At 40.5% G+C, this 13,928-nt stretch overlaps 1 protein-coding gene across 1 annotated transcript in view; it reads left to right on the top strand.

Annotated features, from left to right (window-relative positions):
• The window catches only part of RMC1 (regulator of MON1-CCZ1), a 42,486-nt gene that overhangs the window by 26,791 nt on the left and 1,767 nt on the right, over nucleotides 1-13,928 (top strand). Inside the window, exons 10-19 of the mRNA XM_060243905.1 lie at nucleotides 1,584-1,695; nucleotides 3,057-3,101; nucleotides 4,840-4,893; nucleotides 7,070-7,198; nucleotides 7,650-7,756; nucleotides 8,176-8,295; nucleotides 10,853-10,930; nucleotides 12,521-12,625; nucleotides 13,154-13,222; nucleotides 13,431-13,656. Of these exons, the coding sequence (XP_060099888.1) occupies nucleotides 1,584-1,695; nucleotides 3,057-3,101; nucleotides 4,840-4,893; nucleotides 7,070-7,198; nucleotides 7,650-7,756; nucleotides 8,176-8,295; nucleotides 10,853-10,930; nucleotides 12,521-12,625; nucleotides 13,154-13,222; nucleotides 13,431-13,656 (1,045 nt within the window). The remainder of the gene's footprint in view (nucleotides 1-1,583; nucleotides 1,696-3,056; nucleotides 3,102-4,839; nucleotides 4,894-7,069; nucleotides 7,199-7,649; nucleotides 7,757-8,175; nucleotides 8,296-10,852; nucleotides 10,931-12,520; nucleotides 12,626-13,153; nucleotides 13,223-13,430; nucleotides 13,657-13,928) is intronic.

Below are 13,928 nucleotides of genomic sequence, written 5' to 3'. Positions count from 1 at the left end.
AGCATGATAGGGCCACACAGTTCATTGATGATAAAAATGGGCATTATCAGATTACCCACTGCATCATCCAGCACACTGGATGTCAAGCTGATCAGCCTGTGCTGTACCACAAGCCCCACAGTTCAGTGTTGCAAACAGTGGGCATTATTAGATCACCCACTGCGTCATCCAGCAAATTGGATATCAAGCTGAGGAGCCTTCACTATGCTACAAGCCAACATGGTAGGGCCACACAGTTCAGTGATGCCAACAGTTAGCATTATTAGATCACCCATTGCATCATCCAGCCAACTGAAAGTCAAGCTGAGCAGTCTTCAGTGTGATATATGCCAGCATGATAGGGCCACACAGTTCAGTGATGCAAACGATGGACATTACTTTATCACCCACTTTAGGGTTGGGCAAACTGTGACTTGGGATCCAAAAGCAGCTTTCACATGTATTGTGTGGCTCCCAGAAGTCAAGGAGGAACTCAACTCAGGCTTACTCTTAAGTTAGCATGCTTAGCGTCAAGGCCTCCTAGGTCTGACCCATACATAAGTGAATATTTCTGCCATTTGTGAAGCAGGGAAGGAGGGGAAAATAGGCAGACTTGCAAGTTCTTCTCCTCTACTGCAAAGGTTGCCCAGAGACTTAAGAGTGGGGAAAGAGAGTGCAAGAGCCGGAGCTACAGGAAGGAGGGACAGAATTAAAGAGGGCAGTGCAGGGTTCCCCCTTAGTTTCATAGCTCCTGTAGAAGCTGTATTTACTAACCCCTGGTGTCAAGGCCAAGAGAGATGCATAACGATGCAAATGGTGGTCATTTATGTGGTACATGTGTGTTTTCTTCTCCCATTGGTGCCAAAAATAATTCCCTAACCTTTCCCTATGCTAGTCTTATGGGGATTGTTATTCCCAGTGCTTGAATTTTTTTTTAAAAAATTCTCCTTCTAGCATGGTCATGTTGCCAAGTGCATATATATGCATTTTATCTTTCTGTGCAAAGAAAGTATTAAGAGTTTTAAGAAAGACATCTTTTACCTGTTGAATCAGAGCTGGAGGGTGTTGTTGGCTCTGTACCAATGGATGGCTGTGAATCCTGACAAGCATGTTATTCATTTTCCTACTGGCCAGCTTCTATTAACTCAAGGCTGGCTATACCAGGCTTCTCATCTCCTGAGGAATCCTTACTAGCCCTGAGCCCTGACTGACCCATGACAATGATCCATAGAGTAGGCCTCATTCCAGTAAAAAAGTTTTTGTCCTTTGGATGAATTTGCGTGCGTGGAATAAGGTGTAAAGTCTTCATGGTTGTGAAAAGCTGAAACTAATATTTAAATGCTCACCAATGTATGCTTATGCATATCAGTTGAGCAAATTCTAACTAAAGTCCGAAGCGTGTGATCTATGGAAGATCTGTTCTGGAAGGAAAGAATAGATACCTCATACTAGAACTGACAGTCTGTGTCTGAGCTTTTAAAGGCAAATGTTAAAACTAGAATATAAAAGTATAATGAAGCTGTGTTTAAAGGTTTACAACTGGATATGAAAAGAACTGCATAACTTTGAGGTATATCACAGAATGTGTATATTTTCAATTTCAGACTTCTCTCATATTTGATATCAAGATAAAAGGAGAATTTGATGGCACAGTCACCCTTCATCAGCTTGTACTTCCAGCTCGATCCATACAACCATACCAAATTCCTGTGGCAGGTAGGAGTCTTACTTCACTCATTTGAAAATTCAGTAGGTACATATATGCATTTATACATTAATTCCCAGCTGTGCACCCTATGTGCAGATACTTATTTTTGCAGATAGGCACATAGAGGGTAGAGAGATTTTTCTGCACACTTGGAGAGGATTCCCCAGATGTGCAGAAAAATCTTACATCTTAAAAAAGTATACAGGGGTACTTAAATTTGCCCCAAAACTACAACAGCTTGCTTAAATCTCTCCAAAAGTACAACACACTTACTGTTGGGAACTGTGGTGGAGCTTGATGGTGGCAGTAGCAAGGGAGCCTGGAGGAGTTGAGCCACACAGGCCTCACTGCCACTGTTGTGGGGGAAGCCTTGGCGGGCCCAGAAGCTGAGTGTTATCCAATAAGTCTCCATGATAACAGATTTGTGCAGCCAGGTTTCATTCAACCTCCTAAACTGCTGTAGCCCCGCTAAAATCAGTCCATTATCCATAAAAGAAATAATGCAGTTTCCTGCAGAAATGCCCTTGTTTGTCAAACCGAGGTCCTTTTGTTGGAAAAGATGTCAGAGTCCTTTGCAACAAATGGCCATATTTTGTGCTAGGGGTGCACGCTTGGTATGTACCGAGCCCAATAAATCTAATCTGATTTGGCTACCTATCTAGGTGACCCTGAATAAAAGCCCATATTATTCAGCTTTTATTCAGGCTCAGCTTCACTTCTCAAAGCGTCATGAGTTTTGGGTGAACTTGTTCTGCTTCTGGGTTCCTCATACACCCAGTACCCATTATACCCTACGGGAATGGTCCCCCTAGGGTATAATGGAGCTGAATAATTTCAGCAATACTGATTATTTCCCAAATCCCAATACAATACCAGTATTGGGATTCAGGAAAATCAGTTTCATTTAAGATTGCATTTGACTAATTTAATTTTTATTTGTTGGCAGTTCTAATTGAGATTTTAATGTGGCCATTTATAGTTTTTATAATTGTTATTTTATAAAATGTTGTAAGCCATCTCGAGTTTTGTAAGATAGAAAGGCAGTTAACAAATGTTTTAAATAAATAAACTAAAGATTTCCTGCTGCAAGTAATTCATCATTAATGGTAATGTGTGATATACTTTAGAAGTGGAAATCTTGTAGCATTGCAAATATAATTTCCCAGGTCCTGCCATTCAGGATTATTCTGCTTAGATGTTGCAGTTAACTCTTGTAGTAGCATTCTTATAGCCTCAGCTATATAAGAGGTCTATATAAGAGGTCTTAACTACTCAAATGTATGGAAGGCATTATTACTGATAACTATTGTCTGAAAAATTTGATTTTCTGGTTTGTGAACACTAATGAAATATCTTTTTCCACATGTAGGCCCTGCTGCTGTAACCAGCCAGTTTCCAGTTCCCTGTAAACTCTGTATCCTTGGAACAGTTTTAGCTTTGTCTTGATATGAAGCTGTAGATCTTGGCTCTCTTCTGTAACCTCCATTCATATAATATTTATAGATGTACAAATTAATGATTAAGGATTGCTGCTAAAAGGTTATAGTGGTAAACATAGCAATTTGCATTAGAGGGGTAGCAAAATTATATTAAATCACAGAAGTCTTTATAATTCAGTTATAAATAGAGAATAAAATAGCTTCAGTTTAATGGTACCTAATGAAGCCTCTGAGGGAACAATGTAACACATCTTTTGAATAAAGAAAACAAGGTGATTTCACTTTATTATTTGTGGAAGTTTTGGGACAGAGGAACCTTATGCTGCATTGTGTTAAAGTGTTTTGAGGAATTTCTGAACACCTGATAGGATTTCAAGTGACAGGGCAGAAGAGTAGCTGTTTTCAGCTACTTGTTGATAGGCTGCAGTCCAAAGAATTGCTTCAGGTGCACTTTTGCTGAATGGATTTTCTGGCCTTTACCTTAGAATGGCAGGCCTTTGAAGGACAAAATCCATGTCATATTTAGAGGCCACTAAAATGGACATAAGACAGTGCAAACTTGTCAAGCTCACCAGAACTCTTCATCTGGCTAGTTGTTACAAAAAAAAGTTAAAAACTTTTTTTGAGGGAATCACCATTTGATGTGGTGGTGATGTGTGCCAACTTGTGGTTTTGAACTGCAAGTTCTAGTGAGCTGCCGCTTTACTGTTTTGTTCTTTGGAAGCAAAGCAGGGAGAAATGTAAAGGTCTGCATTTAGGTAGGAAAATGCCAACGCATGGTTATAGAATGGGGGAGACTTGTCTTAGCAGTAGTATGAGCAAAAAGGATCTAGGGGTCTTAGTGGACCATACGCTGAACATGAGTCAACAGTGTGATCTGGTGGCTAAAAAGGCAAATGCAGTTTTGGGCTGTATCAACAGAAGTATAGTGTCCAGATCACGTGAAATGATGATATCGCTTTACTCTGCTCTGGTAAGACCTCACCTGGAGTATCGTGTTCAGTTTTGGGCACCACATTTTAAGAAGGATATAGACAAACTGGAACGGGTCCAGAGGAGGGTGACGAAGATGGTGAGGGGTCTTGAGACCAAGTCCTATGAAGAAAGGTTGAAGGAGCTGGGCATGTTTAACCTGGAGAGGAGACGACTGAGAGGTGATATGATCACCATCTTCAAGTACTTGAAGGGCTGTCATATAGAGGATGGTGTGGAATTATTTTCTGTGGCCCCAGAAGGTAGGACCAGAACCAGTGGGTTGAAATTAAATCAAAAGAGTTTTCGTCTCAACATTAGGAAGAACTTCCTGTTAGAGCAGTCCCTCAGTGAAACAGGCTTCCTTAGGAGGTGGGCTCTCCTTCCTTGGAGGTTTATAAACAGAGGCTGGATGGCCATCTGACAGCAATGAAGATCCTGTGAATTATGGGGGAGGTATTTGTGAGTTTCCTGCATTGTGCAGGGGGTTGGACTAGATGACCCTGGAGTTCCAACTCTATGGCTAGTTACATTTTTTCCCTTCTACTTATGGAGACCCTCAAATGACATCAAAAGTTGCTTGTGAAACTGTGCAGTTTCACAAGAAGTTTGCTACAGAGTTCTGCTGTTTGAGAAACATTTGGCATTTGCATAGTTCTTTGGATCCAGCCATGAATTGGATTTATGCCAGAAGAGGAAAAAGGTAATATTTTTAAGTTGTGAATTTTCTTTAACCTTTAGATTCCTCATCTTGGATTGTTTTTCAGCCTGACATTATAATCAGTGCAATTGAAGGTAAGTGTGAAGCTGTCACAAGATTTACTTAGTCAATTTACTTAGTTAATTTAGATTACTTTTAGCACTTTTTCAGAAAGATTCTGGCATTGGCATTAAAATAGAATACTAAACAGCTGTTGAAACTAAGAATGGTAGAAAGTGGGGGAGTGGTAGAAAGTGCCTCAAGTCACAGCCAAGTTATGGCAACCCTGAAGGGTTTTCAAAGAAAGAGATGTTCAGAGGTGGTTTGGCATTGCCTACATAGCTACCCTGGAGCTCCATGGTGGTCTCCATCTAAGTACTAAGTACTAAGCTGAAGTACTAATTCGGGCTGATTCTGCTTAGCTTCCAAGATCTGACAAGATCAGGCTAGCCTGGCCATCTAGGTCAGGGCTAAGAAACAGAGCAACAATTAAAAACTGTAGTAAAATGCATAGTATAAGGGCTTACATCCTGCAGAATATTTCCACTGATGGAAGGATGTTCAGTTAACAGTGTGGACTTTCCCACTGAAATTCTGCTTCTTGGGGTCAATATACCTCAAGGAATGACCTATGGAGGGGAATTGGCAAAAATCCCCCACTTACCCAGTTGTAGAAATTCTCCATGGGATCCAAGCCAATACAAAACATCAATATCAGTCATCCCGAAAAAAGTGAAACATCCATAACAGTTGTACCCTCTAGTAGTGATTTTAAGTAAGTCAGCAACAGTACTAGAGGGTTAAAATTAAACAGAGGGTTGGAGAATATAAAAATATTTTCACCTAAACACAAAACCCCAGACAATTTTCTGTTAAAGAATCCCAAAAGTCTTTTATGCTATCAGGTTCTGATTGACCTCCCTCTAGACTGGACACACGGAGCTCAGCTTCTGAAGCTGATGTGCCACTAGTTTTTCCTTTACTAATGTGCTTATTTGATTTGTGTAGATTATTGCTTGTTTTATGGTGTAAGGTACTGAATATTTTTCACTTGATTTTTAAAACATATCTTAAGTTAATTATTGGAATATCTGAGGAACTTGTTGAACATTCATAGCCAATGCATCTGTGACAGTAAGGTATGGGTTAAACAGAAAACTGAAGATGCACAGAGCCTGCGTCAGGTGACATGAGGGTGGGGGCCAGAGTGCTTGGAACTCTCAGTGTGAGATTGACAGCTAACGGCTGAGGCAGTCAGTTAGTGCCTGACAGAGCCTGAGAGAGTGAATGCCTCTCAGAGTCTGAGAGAGTTCGTTGCCTGACAGAGTCCGAGAGAGTTGGTCTTTGAAGGAGCTGGGGCAGTAGCTAAGGAGAGTCTTCAGAGAAGCAAAGCTGACTGCTAGCTCTATAAAAAAAAACAGCAAGGGGCTGTGTGTGACTAGAAGGAGAGTCACTTTGAAGACCTGAATGGTCACAGACACATATATATACGTCTCTTAAGAGCTAGAGAGGTGGTTGAGGGAATATATGTGGGTCTAAAAGTCTGAAGGGCTGGGAGTAGAGGCTCCAGTTGACTTGAGAGACTTGGCACAGTATACCCAAGAGGCCAGCCTATGCTAGTGTTGGAGAGTGTATTATAGAGGAACTGTGAACCTGAGAGACCTAAGAAGAAAGTTATATTAGAAAGCCTGAAACAACTGAGCAACTTGTTAAACGGAGTGAGATATTTTATAGCCCGTGTATATATCACCCATATCCCCAGTTTAAGTCTTTGTGTTATAATAAATATCTGTGGTTTATTTTAAAGTTCTCTGGTGCCTATAATTTGGGAAAACTATCCAAAACTGCTGTGGTCCCCTACAAATAGAATTATACATCCATCTGAAAGCAAAAACCCCGAAGAGACTAGAAGAGTGAAATCCATATCATACCCACCCCTTGAGTTCTATAGTCCTGAGGGAAAGGTTTTAAAAGGAAGAACTGAGGAGAAAGAGGGGCTGGGGTAGCCATAAACAGCACATAGAAGCGATCCAGTGGGACTGTGAGGCGGGTGCTGTTATAGCATCTAATAAATATTACCAGATTTTGACAGTGGAGGAACTGTCTTTGGTTCTGGTATTGCAGCTTAACATTTCATGCAGACTTTTTTTTTACAAGGACAATGTGGGCTTTAAGAGTTTATCGGCCTTTCTTGAAGGCTTCTCTTGGTTGTTTTTCCTACAGTAAATTTCATTCCTCTCTGAAAAAAGATTTACCTTTTTTTAACCTTAGGTTATCTTTGGAACCTGCAGGTGAAACTTGAACCCATTGTAAATCTGTTACCAGACAAAGGGAAGCTGATGGATTTTCTTCTTCAAAGAAAAGACTGTAAAATGGTCATTCTTTCAGTGTGTTCTCAAAGTAAGTAGTTGATTTCAGTTTACAGACTCTGTTCATGTAGGAAAAGTTTTTAGGGACAATAATGGCTTATTAATCTTCAAACACTGATCAATTTATTGTGGCATAAACTTCCATGAGCCAGCACAGTTCATCAGATGCAGTGACTGCCTCATGAAAGTTTATGCAACAATGAACTTTTAGACATTAATGTGCCACATCTGTAGCACATCGACATGGCTGTCCCCTTGGAATTTGCAAATGTACTTCTGAAGATAGCCATTTTACACACTTATTTCCCTGTAGAGCATGTATATATGAATTAGCCTGTCTTTTTGTACTCTGTCAATTTTGAAGACTACTACTTTTGATGGCATCTTGGAGGCTAACTGGTTTGCTGAAAGAGATTATGAGTTGAGAAGCTATCCTAAAAACTTAACTCCAGAATTTAATAAACAAGTGTTTTCTATTGCAGTGCTGAGTGAACCAGACAGAGGATCGCTTGGCGTGATTGCTACTGTGTTTGACAAACTCAACAATGAATATAAGAAATACCTGGAAGCAGAGCAGAGTTATAATATGGCAAGTTATTAACATTGTTTTATAGCTGAGTATTTTATAAATGATAAAACAATATCCCTTTGTTGCATGTATATCTATAATTTGTCTCTGTTGCATTAAAAAGTGGTGTAATGATGGTTTTAACTGTGGTAACAGACATTGAATACTTTATTGATAAATTTACTGTGAAAACCTGTAATCAGAATTCCATTCCAAATCGAATTGACTATATTAAATGCAGTGCTTTAGTTGTTGGTAAGAAAACCTGTGCTCACAGTCCCATCTAAAATCCCCATTTATGACTAATTGTCAAAACACAAAAGGCAATAATTTAATGAAAAATTAATACCAAGCCACATGTAAAATGAACATTGCCTAAATGTCCTTTTTCAAATGTACGTTGGTATATTTTTAATCAAGTTCTCTTGGAACCTTTACAGGCATTAGAAATTGGACAAAGCAGAAGTAATCCACCACCCAAACGACCCATCCGTACCCAGGCAGTTATTGATCAGTCAGACATATATACACATGTCTTGTCTGTCTTTACTGAAAAAAAGGTTGGTTAATTTAGACTTGGGGACAGAAATTGCATGAAGAATTGAAATATCCAACTGATATCCTATCAAACGTGACCTTAGTTAGCCAGTTTAATAATAAATGTATTGGTTTGGATCTCATCAAACAGATCACAAGCACAGGAGGGTCCAGTTTTGTCAAATAGAGCCTCCCATGGCAGCTCTCCAGTTCCCCCCCCCCCCGCCCCATGCTCTTCCTAGGAACAGCATTCTGGGAATGTTTTGGACCACAGCAAGAAGAGAAAGGCAAGAGGGTCACACACTGCAGAAAACAAAGTTGCTAGTATACCCAATATTTCAGAGAGAGCGAGCTGCAAGCTGCAACATCCTGCACAAACTTAATTCATGTATTCTAATTTTTTGCCATTTGAGAGGTAGGAAAAAATGAAAGTTTGAATTAGAAAACAAATTTTTCAGTAAAAGGTATTGTTGATACAAAAACGGTCTCATACAGTTACAGCAGAGCTACCAGCCTACTTGTTTGTATATCAAGTTAAACTTGAAAATGCTGAAATCTTTCATAATTGTTAAAACACAGTAAAGTATATTGTTTACAGAATTATTTATATCTAAACAATAAATGTCTCCTTGAAATTATGCTGGCTACAGCATATGTAGGAATTACCTAATACTTACTGTGGCCCCATCTTTGGATATAAATCCCAAGACTAAGGCCAAGGATGTACAATACTGATCTTTCTACAAACTTGAGAAAAGCCCCAGATATGCAGAAAAATCTGAATCTTGGGGGGAGGGAGAGTGCAGTTAAAGCCCTCCAAAATGACAGCAGCAGCTGAAGCTCTAAATCTCATCAGTGTCATCAGTGACCATTGCTAGGCTACTGCAGACCTTCAAGCCTTATTTTCTGTTAGTAAAAGGGAAGGTTCAGGCCCTCTGTAAGCCTATTTTGGCCTTTGAGGGAGTACTCATCAGGGCCAACTCCAGCTACCTCCTACTGTTCTACAGCAGCCACCTCACAAAACCCAGTATGGTGTAAGAGTTTCAGGTTAGGATCTGGGAGGTCCAGATTCAGATCCCCATTCTGCTGTGGAAACTCAGAGTGCTTTAGGCCAGTCACACACACTCAGCCTAACTACCTCACAGGGGTGATGTGGATATAAAATGGAGGAGAGAAGAATGATGTAAGCCGCTTTTGAGTCCCCATTGTGGAGAAAGTAAGGGTATAAATAAAACAAATAAATAATAAATACCTGAAGATAGAGGAGTGCAGATAAAAGGTAGGTTGGTTGGAAGGTGGGAAAGAAGCAGAGAAAGATGAGGATATGGGGACTGTCAAAAGGAAAGGAAAGAGGAAATCGTTTGGGGAGGGTATAAAGAGGAAAATTAGTGTCCCATGCAAGTCCTTGCAGGTTCCCCACCATGCATTTGGGCCTGGTCTTGCTGGCATCATGCAACTGAGCCAATCTCAGCTAGCACCTGGCAACTGACCCTGACCCAGTGGCTGGCACTGTGGATCTTGGCCAGAGTTCTCCCACGTAAAGGTTGCTGTGGGAAGGAGCAGGGAAAGCTAAAGACAGGAGGGGCAGCTAAAGGTAGGTTGGCTTCTGGAGGAAAAGGAAAGAAGGAAACTGAGAAGGCTGTGGGGGCTTTCAGAAAAGAGAGAGAAAATAGTGGAGAAAGGGAAAATGAGATGCCAATAACAAGTTCTTGCAGGTCCACAACTTGTCATACTCTAATGCTGTAGATTGTCATATCTTAACTCTGTCATGTTGTGTGTGTAAAGCCTTGTCTTAAAAGGCATTTTGCTCATTGCAAAAGAGAGAATATTTTAAGATTTCTTCTTCATTGCTTTTGAAAACGTCTCATTTTTATTGGGGAGGGGGGGGAATCTTGAAAAATTGTTTTGCCCAAATGTTCCCATTCTTCTCCCCAGGTCTTTGCATCTCTAGTTCAGTCCATTTACAGTGCAATCCTAAACAGAGTTTTATCTTTCTAAGTGCTTAGAACCTTAGAAGTTACTCTGTTGAGGACTGTACTGTAAGGGTTAGACTGGATCAGGGGTGGCCAAACTGCAGTTCAGGAGCCACATGTGGCTCTTGCACACATATTGTGTGGCTCTCAAAGCCCCTACTGCCCTGTTGGCTGGCTTGGAGAAAGCATTTAAAGTTGCTTTCTTTCCACTCTCCCTTCCTTCCCTCCTTCCTCTCTCCCTTCCTTCTCTCAAACATCTGACGTTCATGTATTGTGGCTCTTAAACATCTGATGTTTACTTTTTGTGACTCTTACGTTAAGCAAGTTTGGCCACCCCTGGACTGGATTAACCCTGTACAGGATAGAACTGGTAGTCCAATAGCATTGAGTCAGCTTGGTAACTTTTGTTGTTACAGTGGATAACACCTTCCTTAGCAGATCTGTTTTTAGAAGAGCTAGTGACAAGTCTAACTTCAAAATTTCAGACTTGAGGATATAACTGAATATTTATGTCACTTATTACTTAAAATGCATTTCTGATATATAAACTGAAACTTTAAAACATTTCCCCCTGCACGCTCACAAGTTTCTTTCTTTTTGTCTATAGGAAGCACCTCACAAGTTCACTATAGCTGTCCTAATGGAATATATTCGATCACTGAATCAATTCCAAATAACTGTTCAGGTAAAAAATTCACATCTACTTATAAATACATTGTTTGCTGTTTCCTGCCCTCAAATGCTACTATTGCTCTGATTTCAGTTCCTGCCCTTTTTGTTATCCATAAGCTATTCAGGTAACATTATCCATCATCTGTAAAAATCAACGTAACTAGAGAGCCACCAGATTAAATTCCACAGTATTAGAGCAAGTTAAGACATATGGTTTCAGAGTACATTGATTAAAACTACATTTAACAAAGCAGTGTTGTATGGGCTGTTTGAAAAACTGTATTTGCTTCAGACCCAGTTTAAAGTACTGATTTTTAACCTGTTTCACAGCCTAGGGTCTTTATCAAACCACAACTCCTAGTATCCACACGTGCTCTTCAGACAGCCTTTTCCTTGGGTGGTGCCCAAGGAAAATTGTTTGTCTGGCATACTGTGAGGTCATGGGGTTTTTGTTTGGTAGGACCAGTAGTTTGGAATGGCTTACTAGAATGTCTGCATTCAAGACATGTAAAATTTAATAGGGCATCTGGTGGAGAGTAAATTCTTTTGGCAGGCCAGTTGGACTGGTTTAGCTTGTGTGTTGATTTAGCGTTACATTGTTTTTATGCATTTTAACTGGTATTTTTGTTTGTTTGGGTCTGTCTATTGGACTCCCCCGAAATTTTGGGATTTCTGAAAATCCCCAGATCCCAATACCAGTACAGTATTTGGAATTGGGACTATTTGGCAATTCTGGATTCTAGGCAGTCCAATAGACCCAAGAAGAAAAATACTGGTTTTTTAAAAAAGCCAGTGGAAAGCTGAGCTAGCAGGGAACATCAGTCTGCTCCCCATGGGCACAGCTGATCCTAGCTGGGCTCACTTCTCCTGCGATCCAGTTTAAACCAGGCTGCAGAGAAGGGAGCTTCAGGAGCTACTGTGCCATGCAGAGTGCATTGCTCCATATGGTACAGGAGATCCTGGCTGGGCTCCTGCAGGCTGGTTTAAAATAGGTTAAAGGAGAAGTGAACATCAGGAGCTGCTGTGTCATACAAAGCAGAATGATCCCGGCAGTTCAAAAGATCCTGTCTGGGCTCGTTTCTCCTGCAGCCCAGTTTAAACCAGGCTGCAGAAGAAGACAGAGCAAAGCCCAGCCTGTGGGAAACAATCTGTTCCCAGCAGCACAGCAGACCCTGAGGCTGGCTGGCTTCTGGTTTAAACTGGGCTGCGTGAGAAACCAGCCCCAAGCCAAGCTGGCAGGAACAGTCTGCTCCCCCAGCACAGCTGGTCCTCAGGCTGTCTTCTGCAGTCCAACAAGCAGCTGAGAGGTGAGGTGTCTGATTCAGTTATATAAGGCAGTTTCATGTGTATTTCCCTGCTAGAATAGTTTATTTTAAAAGCTATGCAAAATCATGTTATTTGAAATTGGTAACATGAAATTTGTTTCAGAAATAAAATTGTCTATTGACTTCTAACACTCCAGTACTGCTACTGGTGCCTTTTTGTAGCCATGACAACACTTGAGGTTTCAGATGTAATCTTTTTAATATCTAATGATTAGGCAAAAGTCTACCTCTTAATCTAATAATGGAAACGTTCTTGTTTTCCTCTTTTGTCTCCCTAGCATTATCTGTATGAGCTGGTTATTACAACCCTTGTTCAGCACAACCTATTCTATATGCTTCACCAGTTTTTGCAGTACCATGTGCTCAGTGATTCAAAGCCTCTGGTATGTTAATTGTATTAATTTTTGTAGGTTTTAAGTGCTTATTCAATACTTCAGTTCCATCCTCCCTCAATTGCATATTTTTATCTTCACACCAGCCGTTATGTAGGTTAGGACAGGGATCTCTTACACGGTCCACCCATTGATACCTTTCCTGGGGCCTGCCAAGTGTTTTTAGAAAGTGGGTGGGGCTGGCATGGGCTTTTGTCCAGCAAAGTTTTTAATGGACCAGTTGAGATTTTATGAGTTGGTTTGACAGCAGCTGCAATCACAATGCAAGAATATTCAGTGTGATTGAAGGTAAGCTGCAGAAGCTATTTATGGCTACACCCACCATGCTGTCTCAGAATTCCAAAGGTGCCAGCAGGCACAAAAGTTTAGGGACCTCAGGGTTAGGAGATAATTTAGCAGGTACTCCACCACACATGCACAGTGGCATGGCTAAATCTGAACTCCAGTATTTATTTGTATATTGCACTGCTTTGTTTAATTTACAGAATGTGGTTTTATATGTTGAATTTCTCATTTCAGGCCTGTTTGTTGCTGTCTCTGGAGAGCATTTATCCTCCTGCACATCAGCTCTCCCTGGATATGTTAAAGGTAGATACAAGTTTTTGGCATGCTGTTTTAAGTTTACTTGTTGGTTATGACTATGCGTAAGAATCAGCCATAGTTATAAAATAGGACTGAGATGTTACCTTAAAAGATTGCCAAGTGGGTATGGGGTAGTTTTCCTTGTACAGGAGAATTAAGGCTCCTGGGCCTTTTATTTCAGCATCCATTCATAGTCTGGTCATTGTGCTTTCAGAGACTTTCTACAGCAAATGATGAAATAGTGGAAGTTTTGTTGTCCAAGCATCAGGTATTGGCTGCCTTGAGATTCATCAGGGGCATTGGAGGACATGATAGCATTTCTGCCCGCAAGTTCCTTGATGCAGCAAAGCAGACTGAAGATGAGATGCTCTTTTATACCATATTTAGGTTCTTTGAGCAAAGAAATCAACGATTACGTGGAAATCCTAGCTTCAATCCAGGTGAATAATTTGACAAGAAAAACCTAGAATAAAGCTTCTTAAAAAGCAGGGGGGCGAAACCCAGCTGAGATTTGTATACCTGTTAACAAGGATTTAGAGTCAAGGTTCAAAGTTAACAGGTTCTTAAACAGGGAGTGGGCTTAATTTTTATTAATGTTATTTATAGTCCACCTTTCTCACTGGGAATCAAGGCAGGGTTACACAAATCAACAAGATGGGATATCCACTTCTAATTTGGGTTCCATAGTTCCTGTACTATTAGTAAACACTGC

The sequence above is a fragment of the Heteronotia binoei genome, chromosome 7 (assembly GCF_032191835.1).
Source record: "Heteronotia binoei isolate CCM8104 ecotype False Entrance Well chromosome 7, APGP_CSIRO_Hbin_v1, whole genome shotgun sequence".
In the NCBI taxonomy this organism is placed as follows: domain Eukaryota; kingdom Metazoa; phylum Chordata; class Lepidosauria; order Squamata; family Gekkonidae; genus Heteronotia; species Heteronotia binoei.
This window is presented reverse-complemented; position numbering and strand designations above follow the sequence as displayed.